General features: G+C 35.0%; 1 protein-coding gene, 1 long non-coding RNA gene and 3 other non-coding genes across 5 annotated transcripts in view; 4 read left to right on the top strand and 1 right to left on the bottom strand.

Annotated features, from left to right (window-relative positions):
* The window catches only part of LOC100648037 (dynein beta chain, ciliary), a 54,949-nt gene extending 29,749 nt beyond the window's left edge, over positions 1 to 25,200 (top strand). Inside the window, exons 16-28 of the mRNA XM_048413912.1 lie at positions 198 to 473; positions 2,905 to 3,310; positions 5,156 to 5,472; positions 10,764 to 10,896; positions 12,867 to 13,148; positions 13,444 to 13,650; positions 15,653 to 15,854; positions 18,044 to 18,175; positions 19,436 to 19,611; positions 20,112 to 20,222; positions 22,917 to 23,090; positions 23,919 to 24,067; positions 24,844 to 25,200. Coding sequence (XP_048269869.1) covers positions 198 to 473; positions 2,905 to 3,310; positions 5,156 to 5,472; positions 10,764 to 10,896; positions 12,867 to 13,148; positions 13,444 to 13,650; positions 15,653 to 15,854; positions 18,044 to 18,175; positions 19,436 to 19,611; positions 20,112 to 20,222; positions 22,917 to 23,090; positions 23,919 to 24,067; positions 24,844 to 25,138 — 2,860 coding nt within the window. The 3' untranslated portion in view covers positions 25,139 to 25,200. The remainder of the gene's footprint in view (positions 1 to 197; positions 474 to 2,904; positions 3,311 to 5,155; positions 5,473 to 10,763; positions 10,897 to 12,866; positions 13,149 to 13,443; positions 13,651 to 15,652; positions 15,855 to 18,043; positions 18,176 to 19,435; positions 19,612 to 20,111; positions 20,223 to 22,916; positions 23,091 to 23,918; positions 24,068 to 24,843) is intronic.
* LOC125386817 lies at positions 6,215 to 6,333 on the top strand. The gene has a single exon (XR_007227256.1). It is a non-coding gene; the product is annotated as a 5S ribosomal RNA (ribosomal RNA).
* On the top strand, positions 6,536 to 6,654 carry LOC125386815. Its single transcript, XR_007227254.1, has one exon. It is a non-coding gene; the product is annotated as a 5S ribosomal RNA (ribosomal RNA).
* On the top strand, positions 16,725 to 16,843 carry LOC125386844. Its single transcript, XR_007227283.1, has one exon. It is a non-coding gene; the product is annotated as a 5S ribosomal RNA (ribosomal RNA).
* Positions 16,863 to 18,850, bottom strand: LOC125386798. Its single transcript, XR_007227198.1, has 2 exons — positions 18,128 to 18,850; positions 16,863 to 17,985 (listed from the first exon to the last, which is right to left on the bottom strand). It is a non-coding gene; the product is annotated as an uncharacterized LOC125386798 (long non-coding RNA).
* Positions 25,201 to 27,967: the final 2,767 nt, after the last annotated feature.

The following is a 27,967-nucleotide window of genomic DNA, read 5'->3' as shown; positions in this document are numbered from 1 at the left end:
AATCAGAAATAGTAACAAAACTTAAATTATTTGTAATAGATGCACATATATCTCTATATACTTGGAACACTTATTTACATTTACCTTATTTTTGAATTGTTCTATTTATTTTCTTTATTTTATAATTACTGTAATATATAATTACTATAACTATTATATACTATATATTTTATAAATACTTTTTTATTGCTATAAAGGGCGATCAAAATTTGGGACAAAGAAGTAGATTATGACCCTCGTTTCCGGCTAATTTTACAAACGAAGTTAGCTAATCCTCATTATAAGCCCGAGATACAAGCCCAAACTACTCTTATCAACTTTACTGTAACAAAAGATGGGTTAGAGGAACAACTTCTGGGTGACGTTGTGAAAGCCGAAAGACCTGATTTAGAATCCAAAAAGGCGGAATTAACTACTCAACAAAATACCTTCAAAATTACCTTGAAGAGATTGGAAGATGATCTTTTACACAGGTAGGTATATGATACAATTTTAGGTGGTATTCTGTGTTGCGAATTATCAACTAGGTGGCGATCAAAATCCTGAACGTACCGCCCCCCTCCTTAAACAGTCACGTTCAAAAGTTTTCATTGTGAAGAAGTATGTAATTGCGCATAGTACATTCTAATGAGATATGGATTTACAAAAGTGCGATTATGGAATGAATATACTAAATTCTAACATCTGTGAACATTTTCCATCCTTCATACAGAGTTCTGTATTTGTCTATGGTTTTTGCCAACTTGCTGATAAAAAATGCTGTTCAAGCTCGTTCTTTACAGGTATAAAATGCTGCTTTTAGGTTAAGGTATTCCTCTATTGTCTGCCCATAGTCTGTCTCGCCCAATTCGCTATGGGTTTCTTTAAATGCCACATATTCTCTTTTTAAGTTGTCTAACGTATATCGAATAGAGGTTGCTAACCTTCCTTCATCATAGTATCAGGTATCGCTTGAAATGTTTCTAGTTCCATCTTGAACGCTACTCGTTTCAGTTTCAAATGCTTCGTGCGGTCTTCTTGATTAGGGATCATGGTGGATTCGCGTAAGTTTCGATTGCATAATTGAAGCATCGTCTGAGTAAAAGTTGTTCAGTCTGTGTTATGTGTCTTGCTTGATGACTGCTTGATGATTGATGAAGACTGTCGTATCTTGAAGCACATGGTGCTTATATTCTAAGGATGTACTCTTCAGTCTATGTTTCCTGTGAGGTGGGAATCTATCAGGTCTGTAAATATGAAACCGGAATTTGCCTATAGATGGCCCTAGCTGATAATATAGTTATCACTAAACTGCGTCATTGATGCCAAAAGTCTTTGTTGACATCTGACAAACATTTTCTACTCAGAACAATACAAGTTTCATAGAACAGCATAGTTTATAACAGCGTTGAACATGTCGAATTTTGTGCCTGGAAACTACGATTTGCGGACAGCATTGATTTTCAGTTACCATTTGAAGAAAACTGCTGCAAAATCGCATCGAATGCTTGTCGAAGCTTACGGTGAGCATGCTCTTGGTAAATCACAGTGCTTTGAGTGGTTCAAAAAATTCAGAAGTGGCAATTTTGACGCGAGGAACGAAGAACGTGGAACGTGGAACGTGATCTATTATGAGCTGTTAAAACCCGGCGAAACCGTTAATACTGAGCGCTACCGACAACAAATGATCGATTTGAATCAAGCTTTGCGTGAAAAACCAACAGAATATCAAAAAAGGCAACACAAAGTAATTTTGCTTCATGATAATGCACCATCGCATACAGCAAAACCGGTCAAGGAAACGATTGAAGCGTTCAGTTGGGAAATACTTTCGCACGCGGCTTACTCACCAGACTTGGCTCCGTCCGATTACTATTTATTTGCATCGATGGGACACGCACTTTCTGACCAGCGCTTCACTTCTTACGAAAATGTACGAAAATGGCACGATGACTGGTTTGCCTCAAAAGAGCGACAGTTTTTTTGGCGTGGCATCCACCAATTGCCAGACAGGTGGGAAAAATGTATAACTAGCGATGGGAAATACTTCAAATAAAATATTTTTAATCATTTTCATTACAATAAACGTGTATTTTCTGTACAAAAATTCCGGTTTCATATTTACATACCTGGTATTTCTATCCAATCCTGTAACTATCGAACCGCCAGGAGCGTATCTCATTTGGTTTGTTATTAATTATTTATTAATGTTTAATACCAGATGTTCACTTTAGAGCGGACCTGTTGAGCACTTAGGATGCCAATTAGTCTCTTGACGGGGTCCGCATTGTAAATCCTACTACAACTAGCGAGGTGAGAATTTCCAACTTCCCAAAAAGAGTAGGTGCGCTGCCCGTGTCGTAAACTGAGGATCACTCAAAATCCTGAGCACTATTCGATCGATTAATTATTGGTTATCAGTAATAGTAATAGTATTTGATATATGTCAATATTTTATCGCAATCAGTATACTAATATTTTGTCTAATGTATCAGTATGATGAAATTTTCAAGTACTAGATTTAATGTCCAACCTTTTAGGGTATTCTCTATATCATTTTCTATTAAAAGTATTCTCTCTATACATTACATTTAAAATTACGTACTTTATAGATTTTAATAATTATTTTATAACCAGAGATCCAAAGTAAACTAAGAGTAACTATATTAAACATTTTGTGTAAAAAAGTCATTAAAATTTAATTATTATTTAAATGGTAATTTTATTTAAATATCAATTTTTAATTGTGATTACGAATAACTATTAACTAATATTTAATATTTATAATATTTTATTCCTAGTCAAAATCTTATAATTAAAGATATTAACTGTTATATTTTAATTTTTAAAATTTGTCTTATGACAGTTATGGTATCTGTCTACAAATGTAAATACCACGACATAATATTGTGTTTATTTTCAAAGGTTATCGACTGCTGGGCCAGACATTTTAAGCGACGTCGATCTCGTGATCAATCTGGAAACCACGAAAAAAACTGCTGCGGAAATAGAAATAAAAGTAGCCGAAGCTAGAGTGACTGCTGTAAAGATAGACGAGGCTCGAGAAATTTATCGTCCTGTTGCGGCTCGAGCCAGTCTCTTATATTTCGTTTTAAACGATTTGAACAAGATCAATATGCTCTATCAGTTTTCCTTGAAAGCTTTCAGCGTTGTCTTTTTAAACGCAATTAGATTTGCAGTAGCTTCGGAGGATTTGGCTAAGCGCGTGGCTCTTTTAATGGATAGCATCACTTATCTAGTTTTCATTTATACAAGCAGAGGATTATTTGAAGCCGATAAATTGACCTTCCTCTGTCAAATGACCATTCAGGTAAATATCTTATAATTTAGATCAGCGGTTCTCAATCTGTGGAAACCCCTGCCCCCTGTTGCTTGATCCAAAGAATTCCTTTTTCTTGGTCTTGTTTTGTCACTATTCCTATCTTATAACTAGTAATTACTGTATTACTTATACGCTTCCTATTAGTGATTTGTATAAAACAACCATCTTCCATTAGCTAAATTGCAACATATCATTAACCCTCTGAGTGCTGAATACTCGCGGCCTATGCCGTCCGTACGCACGGCGCGCGTCTAGCGCTGACGATCGCTGTGGACGGAATACTTTTTCGTTAGACTGAACCCTGTTGATTGACTATTCAAAGCGCAAATCGTAATAAGTTATAGTAATTTTTTTGCACGAGATTAAATGATTCAAGAGCGTTATTTTTTAGTTGTTTTTAATTATTTATTATAAACATTGAAATTTACAGTTAACTAGAATTTGGGTAATAAACTAGAAAACAATAAACTAGAAAACTAAATTTAGTAAATATAACACAAGTTAATAATTTAGTTGTGTGTGAAAAATTCAGTGCTTGAGGAAACTAAGAAAACCAGATGTAGAGTTTTCTTACAAGTGGTGACCACTTCAACAATAACGAGCCACTATTGGCATTTGTTTACTGCCGTAAGCAATGCATTTATATTTATTTCACACAAACGTAATAGTATTACTTCTGCGTAGGTGTTCGGAAAAATTGAAAAGCCCATACATGCGTCCTTAGCCCATGCCGGGCACTTACAGAAAGCGCATATATATATGTCCTTAGTCCACACCGATAGCTTTCGCCAGACACCTATATGCGCCCACAGCACTCAAAGGGTTAATACTGACTACTGGACATCCAATATAGATATATATAATGAAATATATATACGTTAAAAATGTATATTTGATGGAATCTAAATTAAATAAACTTTGGTGGATATTAAAAATTCCATATTGTTTTTATCATTTTATCAATTTATTTACTAATCTATTAATTTTTTCGAAATATCTTTTCAACGAATTACTTCGAATTACATTGAATGTTTATCTTCGCATGAATCTATTGTTGTATCACATCAATCGGGACTTTGTTTCACCAAATATTTTTTTTTTTTTTTTTTTTTTAGTTACTGAATCGGCCAAAAAATCGTATCTTCTGAAGAGTTAGCCTGCACTCGACAACAGATTGGTGCCATAGGATAGGTGTTAATATGATTCTTTTATTTACTGCATTATCAATTGTATGGAATGTCCATATACTATAATACTATAATACTATAATACAATAATATACTATAATACTATAATACAATAATATACTATAATACTATAATACTATAATACTATAATACTATAATACTATAATACTATAATATACTATAATACTATAATAATAGTATAACACTATATACTATTTTACTCTATTATATTAGATGTGATAATTATAAATGGAATAAATTCCATGATTAGTTCCTTATAATCGAGTTCAATAATACAAACAAAACGGTTAGTTATTATAGTTAGTTATTATAGTTATAGTTAGTAAGTTATAGTATAGTTAGCATAGTTAGTTATAGTATAGTTAGTTATTATATAGTTATAGTATAGTTAGTTATTATAGTTAGTTATTATAGTTATAGTTAGTCTAACAGGAAAAGAAAAAAGGACGTTAAAATAGCGATAAATAGCGTAGTATATTGATTAGAAAAATTTTGCACAGAAGTGGAAAGTTTACCAAAAAAAATCTTCCTTGGGTAAATTAAATCATATGAGGGCAGCTTGCAACGCTATGTATCGCATTTTTATTGCAACTAACGTCACATTGAATAATTCTATTCGTTTCAGATTTTTATGGAAGCAAAGGAAATATCACAATCAGAACTTGACTTCCTACTACGATTTCCGTATATTCCGGAGTTAACAAGCCCCGTAGACTTTTTAACAGATGTCGGTTGGGGAGGGATTAAATATTTGAGCCAAATGGAGGACTTTCAAAATTTAGAAAAAGACATAGAAGGTGCTGCGAAACGGTGGAAGAAGTTCGTAGAATCAGATACGCCGGAACGAGAAAGTTTCCCACAAGATTGGAAAAATAAAACTGCTCTGCAAAGATTATGCATCATGAGGTGTCTTAGACTGGATCGTATGACATACGCGATTAGGTATGTTCCTGTCATATTAACTCATTTGATACTTCACGTTACATTACATATTCTAGGCATTCATTTTCTCAATTATATCTTACTTGAATCATGTTATGCCTATAGAATTTCTGAGACGTTGTTTTTTAGTCTAATGTTCTTTTTATTGAGCCATTACAAAGTATCATTATCAAACATATTATTTAAACAGAGGCTAATGAGTGCATCATCTACTATTTATGTACACCATATAATCGTCATAACCTGTTTCGGCCGTAATGACGGTTTCAGCATTTGCTTAAGATTTTCATTAGCATCCAACCATTGTCCAGATCATGTACGATTATCGTCTTCTAAAATAGCCCCTTGACTGCGAAGGTGTATGTCGCAGATTACCAACCAGTCCCCAGAAAATGGAAAAAAGTTAAATTAATAGCCATCACAAAAAATAAATAAAGACAGCTTCTCATCCTCAAACCTGCGACATATAAGTATCATAGCCAACATAACCAAAAAATATTCGAAATAGTCATAAATAACACCCTAGTCTCCTTTTGCACAAAATATAACGTAATCCCAAAAAATCAATTCGGCTTCCGTAACAATTAATTTTTAATAATCTATATTCTAAGCATCAAGAAGTTGCAATGTCTTAGTATTACCATTAGCATACATTATATCATTTTCATTTGGCACACACATGTTTCTTTAAATATTCTATTTTTTTGACGATCAAAGACAAATAAAAATATTATTTATTTCAGCCAACGCTCAAACCGCGCTGAGTGCACTCGTTCTCGTCCGATCACGAAAGTTAAGCAGCGCCGGGCACGGATAGTACTTGGATGGGTGACCGCCTGGGAACTCCGTGTGGTGTTGGCTTTTTTTTATTTTCCAATCTATTTTATTTTTCTTAACAATCAACTTTTAACAATTTATAATCTAAGCATCGAGAAAAAGATGTTTTGCTATAACACGACTATTACCTCACATTATATCAATCTCATTTTTGCACACACTTATGTTTCTTTAAATATTCTATTTCTTTGACCATCAAATACAAATAAAAATATTACTTATTTCAGCCAACGCTCAAACCGCGCTGAGTGCACTCGTTCTCGTCCGATCACGAAAGTTAAGCAGCGCTGGGCACGGATAGTACTTGGATGGGTGACCGCCTGGGAACTCCGTGTGGTGTTGGCTTTTTTTTATTTTTCCAATTTATATTATTTTTCTTAACAATCAACCTTTAAGAATCTATAATCTAAGCATCGAGAAAAAGATATGTTTTTCTATAACACGACTATTACCTCACATTATATCAATCTCATTTTTGCACACACTTATGTTTCTTTAAATATTCTTTTGTGTATCAAACACAAATAAAGAAAACAAACTACCAAATATATAATATATAACAAATATATTTCCCCGCTTGAATCAAAACCCTAATCCAACAGTAAACATACTCCAACTAAACATAATAAACGTCATTGAAGACTTCAAAAAATGTACACTCAAGGCGTTAAATGAACAAAAGCAATTAAACGAAGTGAAAAAATCATTAAAAACGCAGGAGGAAAGGATCGACCCCATCTTCAGCACTATCGATAGTATAAATGACGAATAACCAAAACCCACTCAAGTGTCAATTACAGCAAAAAACAAATCAGTTAAAAGTAAAACGTTTGCAAATAATTTCAATAAATGCCAACTCAATAATTTCAAACCAAATACAGATACAATATGCTAACCTTTCCACTTTCCACATCGTACTTATCTCAGAAACAAAATTGAACAAAAGACACAAAGTATACTTCAAAAACTACTCTAGCTGCCCAAGGTGGAGGAACTGCAATCCTCATAAAAAACCCTCTGATGTTCAAAACAATGCAAAACGACAAAATAACAAGTTTCAAAATCCTAGAAACGATCATAAAAATAAAAATAAGCAATAAGGAAAACTTATTTAGCACTGCAGAAAGAATTTAACGACGAATTCAACAATCTCTTTGAACTTTTACAGATCGACAAACAGGAAAATTACTATACAATAGCTGGCGACCTTAATGCAAAACATGCAAGCTGGAAAAACGAACTAAACAACACAAGAGGAAACTTCATTACAAACTGGCTAGACAATAAAAGTATACACTACAAAATAAACCATTACAGCTCCGAGCTACCCTCTTACCGAAAAGAAGGCTCATACCTGGGCACATGCCTAGCAGACGCGCGATTAAAATTTCAAAATGTTAACACACTCTCAATATCCTAGACTATAACAGCGACCATAACGCCATAGTATTTCAGATAAACAAGAATACATCTGACTTCCTAACACTTGAAACACAGACCGAAACTCCCAGGTACGATTACGAAAAGACAGACTGGAAAAAGATCCAAAACCGACTCGAACAGGACTACGACCAGAAGATCTACAACAACGTCAGCTTAACAATCACACAAATCGACTCATTCATAGACGAAATAGAAAAACATATAGAAATAGCTCTTCAAGAATCTGGGGTGATAAGTGCGTGATAAGTGTAAAAGAATCACCCGATATTGTTCAACTATAAATATTTATTAGTTTATGTACGTGATATACACTCGTGCACAGAACGCGCGATACAATTATCGGTTCGCGGTTGCAAATTCGAACTCGGTGTGATACGTTTCGCGGTGTGATTCAAGTTGGGAGATGATTGCAACAGATGTCGAGAAATTCGGATTCGCTATTACAGCCAACTACCAACGATCAATTCGGATAGGCGTCTCTCAACTCGTCTCGCGGCTCACGACAGAATGACTTTTTGTCAAGATAATACTCCTTAGGAAAACTGTGATTGGGTGTGTCTAAGGATACGGAATGATCGGATTCGTTAAGAAAAGTATTGGTTCGGAAGGTGAGGGAAATGGACGTCGCTGTTAATTGGCTCAATTTTGAGTTGGTGGTTGGAGGGCGATGTTAACCGCCCTTGAGAGAAAATCGCTAGCGAGGAGCGTCATACGTGAGAAAAAGCAGATTTCCTGTGTTTTCCCGTAGTGGGTGGTATGTGTAGAGATTATTGAGACAAAGACGATTGTCCCTTTAGAGAACCTTTGCTACATACATCCTATGATTTATAGCGGGTCCTTAGGCTAGCTAAAAATATTCGGTGAAAGTGTATCGACATCTGGCAATCATCTTGTTCGAAGGGTAGAGTCTTCGTGTAGCGAGCCACGGGACAGAAACCGTTGGAAAGTTTGCTGTCGAGTGCCCCTACAAATCCCCACCAATATTAAAACAAAAAAATTATTGCGAGTTCTATGTAAACAATAAAATAAAAAAACTACAACGAGACAAAAGCTACATACTATCTAAATGCAACAATCTAAAATACAACTATTCTTATGACGAAAGAGAAGACTTCGAATTCCTAAATTATCTACTATACAAAATAAAATCGGAATTGAAACAAGCATTCCCGAACTCTAAAACCAATACTAGAAAAATAAAATAGTAGATACCTCCAAAAACGATTCTGCCAGCATGTTCCTGCATATAAGTCAAATTTCCAGATCAAAAGAACAAAACTCCCTCGTCCAAGAAGCAGGTATAGCGATACACAACACCAACAAAGACACCGAGGATAACGTCACGTAAATTTGAGGCTTAAATGATAAAAACAAGAAGGTTCATCCGTAGCACAACTATTAACTTTCCTTTTATCAAACCTTATGATGAATTCAGTAATCACAATGGAATACACACTGAATTGACACGTATAAATCACAATTCACTCCAACAACTTTATATAGAAACTAGTTACACTGATGCGTATGTATAAATTAAGTACGCGACTGGTCTAAGCGTAGAAACTCGGTAAAAACATGTTGACTATTCTAAAGAAAGAGAATATGTGAAGTTTAGTGACAATGTTGAGGCAGAGGAAAGCTAGTGATGGGTGTGTCTAAGGACACGAGATGAGCTGATTCGTTAAGGACAATTTTGGCTAGGAAAGTGAGGGCAATAGACACTGCTTTTGATTGGGTAAGAAGAAGGTTGGTGGACTAGGAAAGGTCTCAGCCGCCCTCGAGAGTGTGACGTCAATCCACATTAGAGGCCAGATGTGTGCAGGTCCCCACCGCGTACCCTCAATAGCGGGAAATCTAGTTTTCCCCATGAACAATGTCACCTAGGGCCCATGTTGGTAGGAGGATTCCTCCACCACTTTTCATTTATTAACGTGGGCTATAACCAATTGGCATCGCGGATCGTTACCCTCATTTTTCCAAGGGTACACCCACACCGACCTTTCGTCCGTGATGATACGAGAACAGCTCGGGACTGAAACTACAAACTCTCATCAGTCAACATCTCAGATCAGTCGCGAAAACTGCGCTTATAAAGTTGTGTTATTTAATAAAGTTCGATAGAAAAGAAACATAAAGTTCCGTTACGGCAAAACCTTCTTGTCTTTAAAACGTAAGCCTTAAATTTAAGGGACAAGAGAAAGTTGATAAAGGAAGGTACAGAACGTCAGAAAAACCAAGTTTCCCGTATCTAGCCGTGGTAAACAATAAATGTAAAGGACACTTGAAAGGAATGATCCTTGCTTGGTCTAAAGGACCTTAACTATGAAAATGGCCAGATTTATGGTGGGTCCCTAAGCCTATCGAAGGTACCCAGTAAGTATGTGTAGACATCTGGCAGTCATCTTGCCCGCGGTGTGTGACCTGGTCTCTGAAGCGGTGCGATGGTCTCTGATGTCACATAAACTTCGTAATATCTAAAACAACGGAAAAATTAGACATTAGCAGCACCCACTTTTCCAAAACACACACAAAACGAACACATAGGTCGAGAACAGCTAAACAGAATTATTATTAAGGTGGTATATGTCGTGATTGAGCACACAAGAAATACTCCTGATTTGTAACAATAACGTTTATTACTTTTGGCAACTAACAACAAATAACGATTAACAACAGATAACGATTGATAACATTTAAGGATTGACATCGCTTGATAACAAATAATGCTTAACGCTGGCTATCAGGAGTCGACACTCGTCTCTCTATGTTTGCAAACATACATAATCTTTCGTAGAAACAATAACATTTCAAAAATCTATTCACCCTATCGTAGCATGTATAAGAAATAATTATTTTTCTTTTTTATCTTACAAATCTGTTATTTATAAAAAAGAGCATTAAAAATATCAGTAACACCCAGTATACTATACTACCTGGTATTACTTTAAGTTAAATTATATTTCCTTTTTCCTCAAATTGTTTAAAATATTGTATCTCACTACTTTATTTAGGTGCTTCGTAGAAGAAAAGCTTGGTTCAAAATTTGTTGAATCCAGATCACCACCTTTTCATAAATCCTTTGAAGAAACCAGTTCAATCACGCCTATATTTTTCATTCTCTCTCCAGGCGTTGATCCGTTGAAGGTAAGAAATTTATTCAATACCTATACATTTCACCTAACATTTCAACACCTAAACATTTTTTATGCATAACAGCTCTGTTAATTTTCTTTTTTATTTAAATAATATCACATCGGCTTATTAGTTATTAATAATCATATAGTATTGTATTATCAATCGAAACAAAAATCCAGTAGTTTGTTTATAGTTTATCAGGATAGTTTCCAAAAGTTTATCAAGATTCGTATGGATCAGCTGTTTAAATTTATCGCAGGAAAAGAAAAGAAAATTTTTTTTTTCTTTTGTGTTCTTTTTTGTTAAGTACTTCGGGTCACCAAGGTTCTGGGCTAAGTATCGTACGGTTCCTTACAATCTGCTTACTAAAAGGCATCGCTACTTTCCCCACTCCGTAGCTAGGTCCTTTAAACGAAGTCTACGCTTTATTCTTCTTCCCATTCGCGACCAGACGCGCGCAACCGCGAAGTTAAGACACGACTCTGTGACTACAAAGAATATGGAAGGCATACATATATCTATACGTGCTATGCACACGTGCAAAGTAGTCGCGCGCGACTGAAAGTCATTTTGCTGTTAGAATAACAGGAGTCCTTACTGAAAATATTTTATTTATTTATTTATTTATTTATCTAGTGTGTAACACTATTAACTTGTAATAATAATAATATATATAATGCATAATATTGTATGCAATATATAACGGTATATAGGGTGAAACTGTAGAAACGTTATCGACCCCCGAATTTTATGATTTTTTGATATGTTGTAGAAATATTTTGCACAACTTTTACCTATATACTATACTGTATATAAGGAGTGAACTCGTTTAGTTTTCAATATATTGGCAAGAAACTACCGGCTCAATCATAGTGTTTTTCTGCCTATAGATGTTCAACAGTGACAGCCCATGCGTCTGTCTGGTTACCAGTCGCCGGTCGCTTATCTTCTGTTTATTAACAGTTATTTAATTATTTAATATTTGAACCTAATACACTGATGATATTCACTTTTAATTGAGTTATAAGTTATCAGTTATAACAGACTCTTGCAACCTCGCATGTGTACGTTGTGCACGAAGCCTTTAAACTCGCCCGACTCTCGTTGTCAAACAGACGATAAGTGACCGGCAATCGGTAACTAAACTAATGCATACGCTGTCACGGTAGCACGACTGCAGATGCAGAATTCACTGTAGTGATATCGGTAGTTTTTCGCGAATATCACGGAAATTAAGCGAATTCTCTTTTCATATAGGAAAAGATTATTTGAAATATCGATTTTTACAATACATTCAAAAATATCGAAATCGAAAAGTAGTTAACGTTTCTGCAATTCCACGTACCGAATTATATTCTCTTCAACGCTATTCGATTTTTATACGAAAGATTTCTCCATAAGGTAAGTAATTTTGTAATAGTTTGAAATGATGAAGCTAGATGCTTCATTCTATTTAGCGTAGGTTATCGTACATTCAAAGGAACAGCTTTTTGTTTGTTCATTAATATGTCATTACTTAGTTTTTAAGGTATTTTAAGGTCATTTTCCAAAAAACGGTTCATTTGCGACCCATGGTTCCTTACAGATATTTATTCCTCGTAACGAGCATTAAACAATGCAATGCAAAAAATTTAGCTTTGAAATTCCACCGATCCAAAGGTGTAGGATCAGCTACCAAAGTCATGAGATATAATTCTTGCATACCCTGAGGAATCAATCAATAAGCTACAATCAAACTTCGCAACATTTAATAATTTTTCTTTAATGCAATATAATTGTAATATCTTCTTACTCTTCTCATTTCCTATACTCTGTTGCTGTCGATAACATATCTTTCGTTTACCAGTTTATAACCTGAATCGAAGACAATTAAAATTAAGAATTATCGATACCTAATGAATTATACAAAAACATGTTATGAAAATCAACGTAATCACATGGAATATGTATGTACAATAACGACAACGATAAAAATTCAGGACGTCGAAAAACTGGGAATGCAATTGGGTTTCACTTTTGGAGGGAGAAATTTCCATAATGTATCACTGGGTCAAGGTCAAGAACCCATAGCGGAAGAAGCCATAGAACTTTCCGCGAACGAAGGCCACTGGGTAATTTTGCAAAATGTCCATTTAGTGAGGAAATGGTTGCCTACATTGGAAAAAAAGATGGAACAGTGCTCGGAGAATCCACATGATGATTATCGTTTGTTCATTAGTGCGGAACCCAGTCCTGATCCTCATGAATCAATAATACCTCAGGTAATAAACAATTGTACAATTTGAAAAAGCAAAAGAAAATATGCACTTTTAATTAAGTTAACATGTGCTAATTATATTCTTTAACCCTCCGTCGGTAATATGATTTTTCACTAACGCGGTAGGCATTACAGGTCTTTCGTTAAATGGCCTAATTTCTTATTGTCTTTTTGCTTTAAAAAATCTAAGAAAATTCTGAGGTCCCTATTATAGTCCCTAATTTACTATACACGTGATACTTTAGCCAATAATATAGATAGATAATTACTAAATGTAAGGTACGTTAAATTGTACACAGGGTATACTAGAATCAGCCATAAAGATTACGAACGAACCACCATCTGGAATTCAAGCGAATATTCACAAAGCGTTGGATAACTTTACCCAGGAAACTTTGGAGTCCTGCAGCAAGGAAACCGAATTCAAAGCAATATTATTTGCACTTTGTTATTACCACGCTGTACTTGCAGAACGTAGAAAATTTGGGGCGCAAGGATGGAATAGGGTAAGTGACGTTAAATCTTAATGGATCATGACGTTAAATTAGAAATTATGGATCGAAGATTTGTAACTGTTGAAACAATGAGAGAAAGCAGAAAACAATATTTACGTTATCTTGTGTAATGTAATAACTTCAAATTAATACTCTTTAACAGATTTTTTATTAATTATAAGACATATTTCGAATATATCTCGCAAATGTGATATATTATGTCGTCCCATAAGTTCGTTCCGTTTTTCGAGCGGTTATATATGTTAAGATTGTTTACATACCTTTCAGTTTCATGAAAAAATGTAATCCCCCTCTCGTTGTACAACTTTTTCCCATTTTTCAAGTGCATTGGTCCCTCATCGCCGTATGTTTATAAATCGACACATGAAATGTATACACAAAAGTCGGCACAAACTTATGGGATGACCTAATAGTTTAAAACATACTATAACTGTCTTCCTTGTAACCTGCAATCAAATTAGGAAAAGCTACTAATAAGATAAAGCATTACTTTTTATTAGTGATGATATTAGCAAAGTTCGTACATTATATTCTTTAATAATTGCCTTTTTTTAGTCAATATATGTTTTAATAATAAATTATTAAATAATTTAGAACGTACCCAAGCACAAATAGCAATTAAACAAATTTCTCTGTTACTATGTTGTTAATCGTCGTTAAAAAATTACATTTACATACATATATATACAATTAATGTATGTATAGTGTACATGTATTGTATACATATGTATGTATATTATATATGTCGGAGATAAAAGAACACCGGAACCTTCCCTTTGGAACTTTGGGAAGATCCCTCAATACTGTAATCCAGATTCCACCATAGTCGTATTAAGAAATTGTTGTTATTCGATCTGACTGTATTTATTTGAGATTTATGATAGTGAGCTTGGGCTCGAGGCGACAACCGGTCGCCGAACGTAGCCGCGGTCAAGGGACGAACCTTTTGTCTAACAAAGGCATGGAGTAATTCTATAGCTCTCCTTAAAAGAAATAGTTGTGGCGGCACGCGACAGTAAACATTCCAACGGTTTCTGTGCCGTGGCTCGCCACACGCAGACTCTATTCTTCGGGTAAGATGATTGCCAGATGTCGATGCATCTCCACAGAACATGTTCAGCTAGCCCGAGGACCCGCTATAAATCTTAAGATTTATTTAACTAAAGTCCTTCAAACGGACAAACAGTCCTCGTTCCAACTACGGGAAAATAGGAGAAATCTATTTTTCTCACGAACGACGCTTTCCGCTAGCAACTTTCCCTTAAGGGCGGCTAGCACCCTTCCCTAGCAACCAACATGGAAATTGACCAATTAACAGTAGCGTCAATTTCCCTCACTTTCCGAACGAAGACTTTTCTCCACGAATCCGATGATCTCGTGTCCTCAGACACACGATATAGTTCTCCTCGACAGCGTCACCGTGCCGGAGGGGCGCTCTCTTGTTCGATCTCATCGACGATTGAAGTATCTTTCTTTTACGTGGTGATTGCTCCATTCATTAACATTGAGTACAACTTATACGCTAAAGAAGAGTAGAGTTCGTTATCCCGTTGACCGCGGATTCGTTATTGAGCCTAGGATCATTGTCATTAGCTTCTCGAGTATCTAATTATCGCGATTACTTGTCAAATTCTATCATAATCATATTTGCACTAGTAAATATCTCCTCTATTGCATAATGACCACATGTAATGCCAATGGGGATTCGTTTCACGCCCTTAACCCTAACTCTAATCTTAACGTCAACCCGACATATATATATGTATATATGAAATTTATGTATAATGTTCAGAGATAAGTAATTATTAATATAATTAGATACGGTATCAGCAATGATTTTCTGTAATTTTTTCAAATAACGCTTTCCGTAGAATAATTTTCTGTTTAGTAAAATGTGGTTTATTCTCATTCAAAATATGTTTAAACAAATTTATAAAATTATAACAAGCTTGTAAATTATGTATGTTCAAAAAAAATTTTTTTTTTGCGTCAGTCCTACCCATTCAACTTCGGTGATCTAACAATCAGCGTATCTGTATTATTTAATTACCTGGAAAATAGTATCAAAGTACCTTGGGAGGATCTTCGTTACTTATTTGGAGAAATAATGTATGGAGGTCACATAACAGATGATTGGGATAGAAGACTATGCAAGACATATTTAGTAGAATATTTGAAAACGGAATTAGTCGAAGGTATATATGATAATTCACAATAATATTTCCAATGTATTCGATTTATTAAATCTATTTTTAAGTACAATTTTTCTATAAAACTTTAAGTTTGTAAATACTTTATTGGTCTCTTCTTATAATAATCAAAACTTTTTAATATTGAAACGAAATATGCTTTATATCAGTAATTCTTTACTATTTAATGATTAGTATTCGTTTCCTTCTCTTATTTTGTATATATAAGGTGTTGGTAGTACGTGTAGAGTGCTAAAGAAATACTCGGCGTTTTGTTTAACAGTATATGTATTCTCGCTTAACGACTTTGTTACAAGTCTCAACTCGCGACTTGAGCGGATAATAATTTACTCACGTTTCTCGATTTCGACTGCAATCACGCTTCTTGGTCACCACTCATCTCTCAATTCATTTCATTTCTTTTTATCACCTCTCAATATCCCTACTACGCACGCGTTCGTTAGACTTTCGCGACCGTGGTCACGCACGCTTTCTTTCGTGTTTGGCGAAAGGACCGTAGGGATATCGATAGCTCATTAGGCCTGTCGACGCTTACCCTTCGTCGTGACCTTGCTTATGTTTTGTCGGTCTCTCGTAAACAGTCTATGTGGTATACTATGTACCGATGAAACCGTTGGAAAGTTCTTTGCCGTCGAATGCCGCTACATATTACTTTGGATGATTATTATAACATAAGCGATTTTTCAAGGTAATAATACAATTTCAATTTATTTTTTATTTGAAAAGTAAATCTTTCACTTTATAGAAGTTTATAAACTCTAATAAAAAGATTAATGATTTTTGCACACACTTATGTTTCTTTAAATATTCTATTTATTTGACAATCAAAGACAAATAAAAATATTACTTATTTCAGCCAACGCTCATACCGCGCTGAGTGCACTCGTTCTCGTCCGATCACGAAAGTTAAGCAGCGCCGGGCACGGATAGTACTTGGATGGGTGACCGCCTGGGAACTCCGTGTGGTGTTGGCTTTTTTTTTTATTTTCCCAATCTATTTTATTTTTCTTAACAATCAACCTTTAAGAATCTATAATCTAAGCATCGAGAAAAAGATATGTTTTGCTATAACACGACTATTACCTCGCATTATATCAATCTCATTTTTGCACACACCAATGTTTCCTTAAATATTCTATTTTTTCACATCAAACACAAATAAGATTAATGATAAGACTTCTTTTATTATTCTTGAATTAGTACAAGTACATATCAAATACGTTTTTTAAATTATTACAACATTATATCTGTAGATGTTTGTGCGAAGAGGACGTAGGTTGTGAGGATTAATGACGAGATTACTTGTTGTTGTAACCGTTAATATATTTAAGACAATAAATTAATATACAAACGTAGACGTTAGTCGTTCGTACAAAGTATAAATCGCAAAATAAAGTCGCGGAATAAATACTGGCAAATGCTCGTCGGGTGACTTGATAGACGCTCGTTAGGTACTCGAGGATACTCAAGATGCTGTTAACTGTTCGATATGTATTATATATGAACCCACTATGTACTCGTTATGTACCGTCGCTCGCGATCGCGTCTGTTTATTTATACTGGTCGGGGGAGAGTCGGAAAATTCAAATTCATCTTGATTGGACGGTTGCATGTAGCGGCGACATTGTTTTGCCCGGAGTTTATTTGTTCTTACATTACTTGTAATCTAATGGTCTTGATACTCCGAGGAAAAACAACAACATTATATGAATTGTCCTCCGACTCATGTTTTCGCAAATTTGTACACTTGTACAATTTCATAAAGTATTAATATACGGTGGTTCACAAATATTTTCAAAATTGTTGATGTTATATCGCTTTGCAATACATATCAAAATCAAAATATCTCCAAAATAGCCATTTCAGAGTATGAATTTTATTCTATTATTTCCTTTGCCTTTTCAGGACTACACCGATTAATGTGAAATAATAAAATAAAAAATATATAATTCCATATAAAAATGTAATATTATCATTCAGAAATCCTCCAGTTATCCATTCGTGAAAAAATTACATCAAATTATATACCCCTCGAAATTGTTGGACTTTTGTTTGAAATATTTTTCGACACCATCGATAGCTTCAATAATTTACGACGAGATGGAGCTAGAAGGCACTACAACAATTTTTACAGAAACAGTTAACAAAGAAATGAATTTACACTTTTTGCGTAGGTGAATTATACCTTGCACCAGATTTTTTGGTACCACCAAATAGTGATTATGATGCATATCATCAGTACGTCGATAACTACTTACCTGCTGAAAGTCCTGTTCTGTATGGACTTCATCCCAATGCAGAAATTGGTAAATATATATAACATTTCAAAACAACCTAATGAAACTGACATAATATCATATCATATTATTAGAGAATAACTCATGAATACAAATCAATGTTGTGAGATCGCTAATTCGAATCAAAGTTTATGTATTTGGAGTTGAAATTGATTAAGAATAGTAATCGTGAATTGATGAATAATGTCACAGTAGCATTATAACTAGCTGATATACTCGATCCTTACCCGGATGTATGTCCTTAGTAACTGATTGATGTTAATATTGCAACAAATAAGTCAAAACGAAAAGAAGATGAGTAATAATTGTTTGGAGAAATAATTACCTTGCTTGTTGTAAGACGTGAGCCTTATGCTCCCCACTTATTGCATACGGCGCTCGAACTTATTCCGAATACAGCCGAAGAATGACGATTGATCTGTTCGGGTCATCTTTCACTGTCATACCAACTTCACTGTTACCAGTGAAGCAGTAGTTTATTCGTTCTGAATCTTTTGGTGCTCTCTTTCATTGCTTGGCAACTTAAAATAGTAAATAGGTGCTAATTTGGTTAAACCATCTTTGGAATATTCTCTATCGAATGATTTGAGTCTAATTTAAATCGGCGCAGTAGTTTTTGAGTTATAACCGAACGAACATAAAAGCACTTTGCTCTTTATATATGTATATGTATACCAGAGATAGAGATGTTGCAAAATTTGAAACCTATACTGAGGCACTTGTCAGGCTCTGTTAGGCAATATAAGTTAGAAGACGTAAGAATTCTGGTTGTAATAACTGTGTAATGTAATTAATTTTTATCTGAGAAAGACACGTCTGCATTTCAGACTAAATTCTTAAGAACTAACCGTTAACAATGATTAAACTGTTCAACAATTAAACTATTAAACAAAAGAAAATAATATCGACATCTTTTATATATATTTATATATAAATAAATGGTTGCTGTGTCTTTTTCCCATTTATATTGCATTATACGTATAAAGAAATTTATTTTCAATACGTTGAATAATTTTTGCTGTTATATACTACGCACGAGCACTTATTTCTCATAATGATCTAACAGGCACGAATAGAAATTTTGTACGTACATTTTTTGACGAAGTTTCGAAATAGTCCAATAAAAAAAATTCCAATTTGTCCTTAGAATTCATAAATTGATGAATTCGTAGTATAATGCCAAATAGACAATTTAGTCAATTCTCGATTTAACATAAAGGCTCTTCTTGAAATTAATACACTGAAGAATTTATTTTATACATTTATTAGGGTTTTTAACACAAACTGTGGAAAATCTGTTTAAAACGTTATTGGGTATACTAACAAGAACTGCCAGCGATACAACAAGCGGAGATATTTCAAAAGAAGACAAAATAAAAGGACAAATAGAGGACTTATTGGACAAACTACCAGAAGAATTCAATATGCTAGAACTTTACAGCAAGGTACTCACTGCCTCTCTCTTCTACTAACTTTAATGAATTACTTAATAAATCTAAATTTAAAATAAATAGAAATTAGTAATTAAGAAACGGGAAATCTTTAAAAGAACGTTTAGACGATCAATATTTATTATCAATATTATTGATAATATTTAAGGTTCTCATTATTGTATTGACAATGTATAGAATATTTAACTTTGGAAAACTAAGGCCAAACAGCGGTTGTAGGGGACATATGTGTAGATTCATACAGAAAAATTCTTCAGTACTGATATTTACAACATTTTAAGCTCATCAAAATCGTTGCATCATTTAAACAATTAACTGCGTTAATTACACCACATTGCTTGATTTTAATTACGTACCCCGTAAGAGATTTTGAAAACTAAATTCCGCAGTTAACTGGTTAACATCGAAGATAAACCGAGAGACGAAATTGGGTATAGAATGTCGAATCTCGGAACAATTTCCGTCTCTAATAAAATCTTTGTTAAATTTCTTAGGTGGAAGATCGTACACCATTTGTCACAGTTGCTTTACAAGAATGCGAACGCATGAATCTACTGTGTGAAGAACTTAGAAGGTCCCTGCAAGAATTAGAGTTAGGCTTAAAAGTAATGACAAATATTTATGCATTTTTACATTTTTACATTTTACGCAATCGCACACATGATCCCTCGCATGCACGACATATACAGAAGGCTATATGTAACTAGGGTAAACTACAGTTCAGAAACAATATAAGATAGCAAACCAACACTGTGCCCGGATTTATGGGCAAGAGTTATCCCCCACTAATTTCTAGAATTGTTTGCTCGTAATAAGAAATATACTAAGAAATAATTTTATCTATTCTGTCTTGCACTGTCTGTTTCTAACCTCTATCAGAGAGGAAATTTCTCTCTGCCCCTACCTTCGGTGCACGCATTGTATAGACCTGTAGAGTAAGTGCGAATTTTAATAATTTAATATTTATATATTTTATTATAATTTGATAATTTAATATAATAATTAAGATAATTTGGCCCAATTCGATATTTGAATCTTTTTCCATAATTAAGAAGATTACTGACAACAAAAGTTTAGGTTATTAGAAACTCATTAGTTCATATTTTCGTTCCATATACTTACATATTAATTAAAATAATTAAATCAAAAATTTACTGATATTTGAGCACCGTTACAGACTTATGAAGTCACGCATTCTTTGGGTACACTCGGTACGTGGTCGGAAACGTTCGGCCTTACTAATTTTTAATTACCTGTAACTGTTTTACTATTAATCATTGTAGAAAAAAATACGTGTCACAAATATTTCTTCCCTAAATTAATTTACATAATTACCGAATAGTATGCAAATTCTTGGGAAGTCACCTTTCCGGTTATCTTCCATTCCTACTTCTGGCTCCGATCGTTATACATACTGTATACTCAATACTGTTTGTTTATTACCTTTAGTTATACTGTTTATTGTGATATATATAAGAATGCTGCATATTTATATTATTACGTTTTATATCTTTCCTATATGTATAAATATTGTTTATCGTATAGGAGTAATAAAAGAAAGATCTCTGTATTTAAAAATTGTAATGTCACGTTCAAGATCAGGTTTCAAGGTCACCGCAATGTCAAACACCATAGCGTATAATATGTTCCCCTTTATGTAGTGCAATTTTTTCTGAAACATCTCGTGGCATTCACGATAAACCGGACACACTGTATATATGTTTAGCAGTCAAAAAATTGTAATTACTGCGTCTTTTACAAAACACGAGAATTAAAAAAAAACTACAATTCTGTTACCTTAGAAAACTCTTTCGTTAAAAATTTATGAAAATAAATTACTATTAATAACTATAACGTTAATTTCAAATTAATAACGATATTAGCAAAATATTTAATACAGATACAACTGAGAAAGTGGTTTCAAACTTTTAGCTAGCAATGTATGTGCATTTCATATAGAAAGAACAAACGGAAACATTTGATAATTGCACAAAAGGATCCCATGCATAATTGCACAGTCGTCGTTCCCCCTGCGGGACGCCTGACGTACCGGAAGTCGAATATCACTGAGACAATGTACCAAAATACTAAATCGAAAGTAAAACTGTTTTATCTTTTACTCTTTCTAAATCATCCTTTTACTAACGTATTTGTGAGATTTTTCTGATAAAGATGAAACCAAACAAATAATTTGGATTATATTTACTTATTAACATGTATTTAATCATTACTTATAAAGTAAGCAAATATGTATATTAGTAAATTTCTTTGGCCACAAATCAAAAATAGAAAATTTAGATCTTTGAGTTAAAGGTCTAAGTTTGGAATCAGGTTGAGGTTAGGTTTGATGTTTGCCGAATGTGTCACGATCGGCATACTTCAAATTCCATGATGGAGATAAAGATGTGGCAGCCTTGGCGACAATGTATATCGCCGAAGTGCCTAATGAGTCATCGATATCCCAACGGTCCTTCCACCGAATGTTCTAGAAGCGTGGCAACGGTCATGTACGCCTACAGGTTAATGGGGATATTGAGGGGTGACAAACAAAAAAGAAACAGATCCCACCGAAAGTCAAATTGTAAGAGCTTCAATCTTGGAAAGTCACGGCTGGAGCTCAGAACCAAATCGCAGTCAGTGTAAACTCAGAGTACAAGAAATAAATAAATTCTCTTGTTTTTTTGTTACATTTTATTTTTCTTTTCATTTGAGCTACCCCCTTTTTTATTTTACATGATAAATGTTTCGACTCTTGTCGCTTTTTTTTATTTAACTCTTATCTAACTTATCCTCATCTACGTTGAGCATATCGAAGATCTCAGTTTTTAGAACAGTCCCTATCTCCCTATAACTGCAACACTTGAGTTCCAACTTTTGTGCAAATACCGAATGTTTCTTATATGTGTTTCTGGAACCTAATTTCCAAATTGTATGTTATATAAAATACTTTTAAATATATCATAAAGAAAGAAATCATTGTAGAATTATACCATACGATGAATGCAATGACAAAGCGACATTCTCCTATGCGACTCAAATTACTGTTACAACTCTTGGAACATATTGCCGTACTTCTTCCATCATCATTAAATCAATTAGAACATGATCAACTTAAAACTATTGAAATGTGACATTAAATTCGAAATTGTTTATATTGAATGTAACTGCTTCTAGAAAACAATTATAACTTCTCAAATTTATTGATGAAGGAAGTTACATAATCTTTTGAATTTTCAAACTTTAAATGCTGCTTTGTAACATAACGCCAGACAATTAATCAATGATGTTTTTTTTGATAGGGAGAATTAACTATTAATGCTGAGATGGAAGATCTACAAAATTATATAATGATGGATGCTGTTCCGCCGTCTTGGACAAAAAGAGCTTACCCTTCAGAATTAGGATTAAACAGTTGGTTCACGGATATGTTGTATCGAATAAATGAATTATCTAATTGGACTGCTGATTTTAACGTAAACATTTACTTATTTTTTACTATTATTGTAACTTTTATTATTGTATAAAACAATGCCGTATTAATATCGAAATGTCTCAGTTTGTGAAATTGATAATTGAATCCGTGGCAAATTTTGATGCCTGGAATTCATTTCAAACTGGTAAAATAAACATAGCAAAATTGAATGAGCGACAGAATAAAGCTTCGTTCAACGCACACGATTGTTGCTACCCATAAAAAGCGAAATTTTAATAACTCGTATCCCTTTCCGGTAGAAAAAAGCTGTAAAGACTGCTTAAATCTATTCAACTAAAATAAGTTTAGATGTGAACTGATATGAATCAAAGTGTTTTCATCTTCAGATAATTAATCTATAGATAATTTGTAGTAAATAGAATATGAATCTGCCTGAACTGAATCCAAAATAGTTGGATTGAGTTTGTGTAAATTCATATTAATTGAGGACATCGCCCCAGTCTATTACAATACCTTTCATTAAGAAAAAATAGAAATCATAAAATTTGACATTTCCAAGCAGTTTTATTCGCATACTCGCCTTTAATATCCTGTATTTTATACTCTTTAGCTGAACTTGGGAAACAATCTTTTGCTTGGACTATATTCGAACCCTCGAGAAGATGACAAATCAGATATTAACGAATCTTCTTTCAGACGATATTAACGGGTCATTCATATTGTTTACGTGTTCCAAACGCAGAATTTTCCTTTTTTGCCAATTAACATTAGAATCTAAAAAATCTTACGACATTATTATTCCATTTATTACAATCTTATTCTCCTCATCAATTAATCTATTCTAATAACATAACGCATCATTATGCAGTTACCATCGTCGGTATGGCTAGGTGGTTTTTTCAATCCTCAATCATTTCTAACTGCAATTATGCAACAAACCGCACGCAAAAATGAATGGCCATTGGACAAAATGTGTTTATATTGCGAAGTACTGAGAAAAACCAAAGAAGAAATCACGTAATTATTAAAAACATTACTTCGTCATTCCTTCAAACATATTCTTTATTTTTATTTTTCCTTGCCGTATGATGTTAATATTAAGTATACTATACTTATCGCACATATACAATGGCGAAAAAAATATATTATAAAATAAAATATATTATAAAAATATATTATACAGTATATAGTACTATTAAATGACACAAAGATCACTGCAGATTAGCGGGGAGAATGAAGAGGCACAGGCTTAGAGCATTGGTTCCTTTATAGTATTGTATATAATATAGCTCGTATATAATGTAAATAGTATGTGTATGCTCACTTTTTGTTATTTATTAATTTCATTTTATTATTAAGTTGATACAATTTTTTGAGAACGCGACGTAAAGTTGTGAGGGAGAGTGAAGTTCATAGCAGTGAAAACGAGCAACGAAGTATTGTCTGAACTAGAAGTCATGTAACCCCATAAGCGGAGCAATAAATAATGGCATTAGATTTAATATACATGAATCTAATTAATTAGTAGCTATATAAATGCTCTAATAAATACAATGATGTACAAATAGTTTTTATAGCTACTGAATGTGCGAGTATCTATATATTATCTAATATTTTAAAGTATTAATAAATAAAGATATCTTAACTGCATTTTTAAATATTTTTAATATTTTATTTCGAGTACATTTATTTACATAAACTCGCTAGTTTTCATCATTAACGAAATTCAGTTACAATTTGTATAAATTTTATTCCAGAGTAGTAATAATCGATTTTTCACAAAAACTTTACAGATCGGCACCAAGAGAAGGCGCGTATATAAACGGATTGTACATGGAAGGTGCACGATGGGACGTTCAAACAGGATGTATCATGGACTCTAGATTTAAAGAATTGTTTCCATTATTGCCAATTATGTATATTAGGGCGATTACACAGGACAAACAAGATTTAAAGAATATGTATGAATGTCCTGTGTATAAAACACGATCGCGAGGTCCTACTTACGTGTGGACGTTCAATTTAAGAACTAAGGAGAGAGCTAGTAAGTGGATTCTTGGTGGAGTGGCAATTCTATTACAAATCTAATTTTATAAATTAAATTATGGACTAAATATGCAATTAAAATAAAGATTTTCGAAATTGTCAAAGAGTGTTGGTATTCATTTTTCAAAACACGGTATTATTTTATGCAAGATAATATTTATATAAAAGAAGAAGTACAACGCATTTCTACGTACGATTACAATTTATTTCTCCATTTTAAATTACTTTACAACTTACGGGAAGGGGTAGGGGGTGCCCTGTAGAATTATTTACAATGTTTACCATATTTACATTATTTTACACGGAGGGAGATTTGAGTGTTGTCATTTTGTGGTTCTTTTTCTTGTTATTTTTATTACGGTTTCGGTATCCAATATATTTTTATGCATTTTCTGTGATTGTCTTCTGCGTCTTTTTGGGGAAGGGCCATGTTGTATCTCCACCTGGTGTCTACAGTCTGTCCATTTAAGTTTGCCTCGTAGAGTATTGTTTTAATCCCTGTTTTTCTTTTTATATGGTACAAAATTGGAATATTATTTTGGTCTTGGAGGTAGTTTCTTTCGTCAAGGAAAAATAATTATTTATGATAATATTGACATCATGCAACCGTTTGAGCCCCGGGGTTTTTGAAAAAAGTCCCAAACGGCACGATAGCTTCTTAATCGATTGCGAAAAGAAACAAGCGGCACAAAAGCGCTCGTCATATTTGTTATTCTTATGAAATACATCTATATTTTTATATATGCGTACTATTAGTTTATAATTATTTCAAATTTTGTTCAATAAAAATTATTAAGATAACAATGTAATACAAAATACCGTCAGTCGTCCGTAGCGTTCAAATGTACTGGGACTTTTCGATAGAAAATCTAAACAGCGCGATCACGCTGCTTGGTACTCAAACGGTTAAAGAAATAACGATACGTCTAACCTGTACGCGTGTGTCTGATATCGACGATACCGCGTTCTGTAACTTGTTCCCCGTCGAATTAATCTTGAATAACAGATTTACGAGGGAGAGTAATGACTCAATGCGCAATGAAGAACAATTGACGAAGTTAAAACTCGAAAACAAAATATCGAAGAACAATCGATGAGAAAGTTTGGAATTGTCTTCGACGATTAAAACGAAATTTACTAATGCTTACTGCGGACGATTAAGCAATACGAAGCAACTGAAGCGAATGCCGCGACGCGATGTACGACTGAACGAATGCGACTGAATTATCGTACGACGATACGAATGATTAACGATACACTCGTCTGCGAACGCGTCTTGATGTCGCTCTCATTTGAAAGACCCGCATGAGACGGTTTACTAATTATTTGATCACTAAAATGATACTTACCTTCACGTATGCTGGGAAATATCGTTCAAAACTGAAGACTTCGCACAGGATTGTCCACTGATCGTTACGCCTGATGGAAATATTTCACCTGCAGGAGCGCTGGAACAGCGCTGAGAGATTGAAACTGTTCGTTACTCCACGATTAGCGATTCGAAGGCACGGGAGCTGATTGCCTCCTACGTGTTCATGATTGAACTACTCGAATCCGGGCCCCCTACGACCATAGGGGTTGGAGAAAACGCCCAACCATCGCACAAGGCACCCAGTACCTTGCTCCCTGGATTAGCTAAGCCTGCAGGGGCTGTCGCTCATCTCAGGTCGAACGGGGCACATTCTAAGCCCTCCCGTTTCACCAGGACGGTTCCGGAGCAGGTAGGACGCTGCTCATCCGCCGAAGGCCATTCGGTGGAGCCAATCACCTTAACTCGGTCCTCTTGCCAGCATCTTGGTCATCAACCACTGCCACCACGGGTCCATTCCCATTAATTGGCTGGGCAGAGGGGTCGCTACTCCCTCCGGGCTGTAACTCGATCGCCCGTGGTACCAACCTTAGTCGTTGGTGGGAATATCGTATGGATGTACGGCCACGTCACTGCCGGCCGGCGACCTGCTAACCGTGCTCGGCAGTTCCAGATGGGACTCACGTAAGCGGGGGCCTCAAGGTACTTTCGTACCCGGGAACATATCCCGACGGTCCCACCCTTGGCATCAGGATCGTGGGTGCGCTACTACCCAAGGCCACGTAGAGAGAATGTAACTGTAATTAAACGCCTTACACTCACGGCGACCTTCCCTGCGGAGTACATAGGGACTCACGTAAGCGGGACGCTTGTCCCGACGGTCCCCCTGGCTGCGGGAACGTGGGTTTGCCAGCCCCCATAGGCTCCCAAAAGCGAGCCCTCCCTGCGGGAATTCGAACGAGACTGCCGATACCGTTGTTAGACTCGAGCGAGCCCAAGACGTAATACCTGCAAAAGACCTTTTTTTTTTTTTTTTTTTTTTTTTCACGTGGAGAAATCCTCATGGACACCCAGCTGCAAGCAGCATGGGTAGTGTCGGACTCTTACCGACTAAAACTCCACGGTGGTCTTCCAGACGGCTGTTCGAGGAGGGCTCAGGATCTCTTGCGAATACTACCAAGCGCTTCTCGTCGTCTATCTCCCTGCTGGGCGGAAGACTTTCTTGTTAGACAGAAGATCGGGGCCGCCAGGGGGGACCACGCCCCCTAGCGCCCCTTTCCTTGGGTCTTGTTACTTCCTCGATGACTCCTTGGGCGCGTTTACGGCGGGGGCACCGCCGCTCCGTGACGCGCGGAGACTCCTTGATGTCGCGCTCTGCTGGTATGCTGGGCTTTCTCTCTTTCTCTCTTCGCTCGCTCCTTCACGAGCATGACTTGCTCGCAAAAGGTGCGGACGGCTGTGTATTCCTGGGGCCCCCTGAGCATAGCTTCGATGAGCGTATCGGGGGCCAATCTCTCGCCGATCTCGAGTCGTAAGACACGTCGCGGTACCTCCCACGCCGG

Source organism: Bombus terrestris, chromosome 17, assembly GCF_910591885.1.
Source record: "Bombus terrestris chromosome 17, iyBomTerr1.2, whole genome shotgun sequence".
In the NCBI taxonomy this organism is placed as follows: domain Eukaryota; kingdom Metazoa; phylum Arthropoda; class Insecta; order Hymenoptera; family Apidae; genus Bombus; species Bombus terrestris.
Note: the sequence above shows the minus strand (reverse complement) of the source record. Positions and strands in the feature narration are given on the sequence as shown.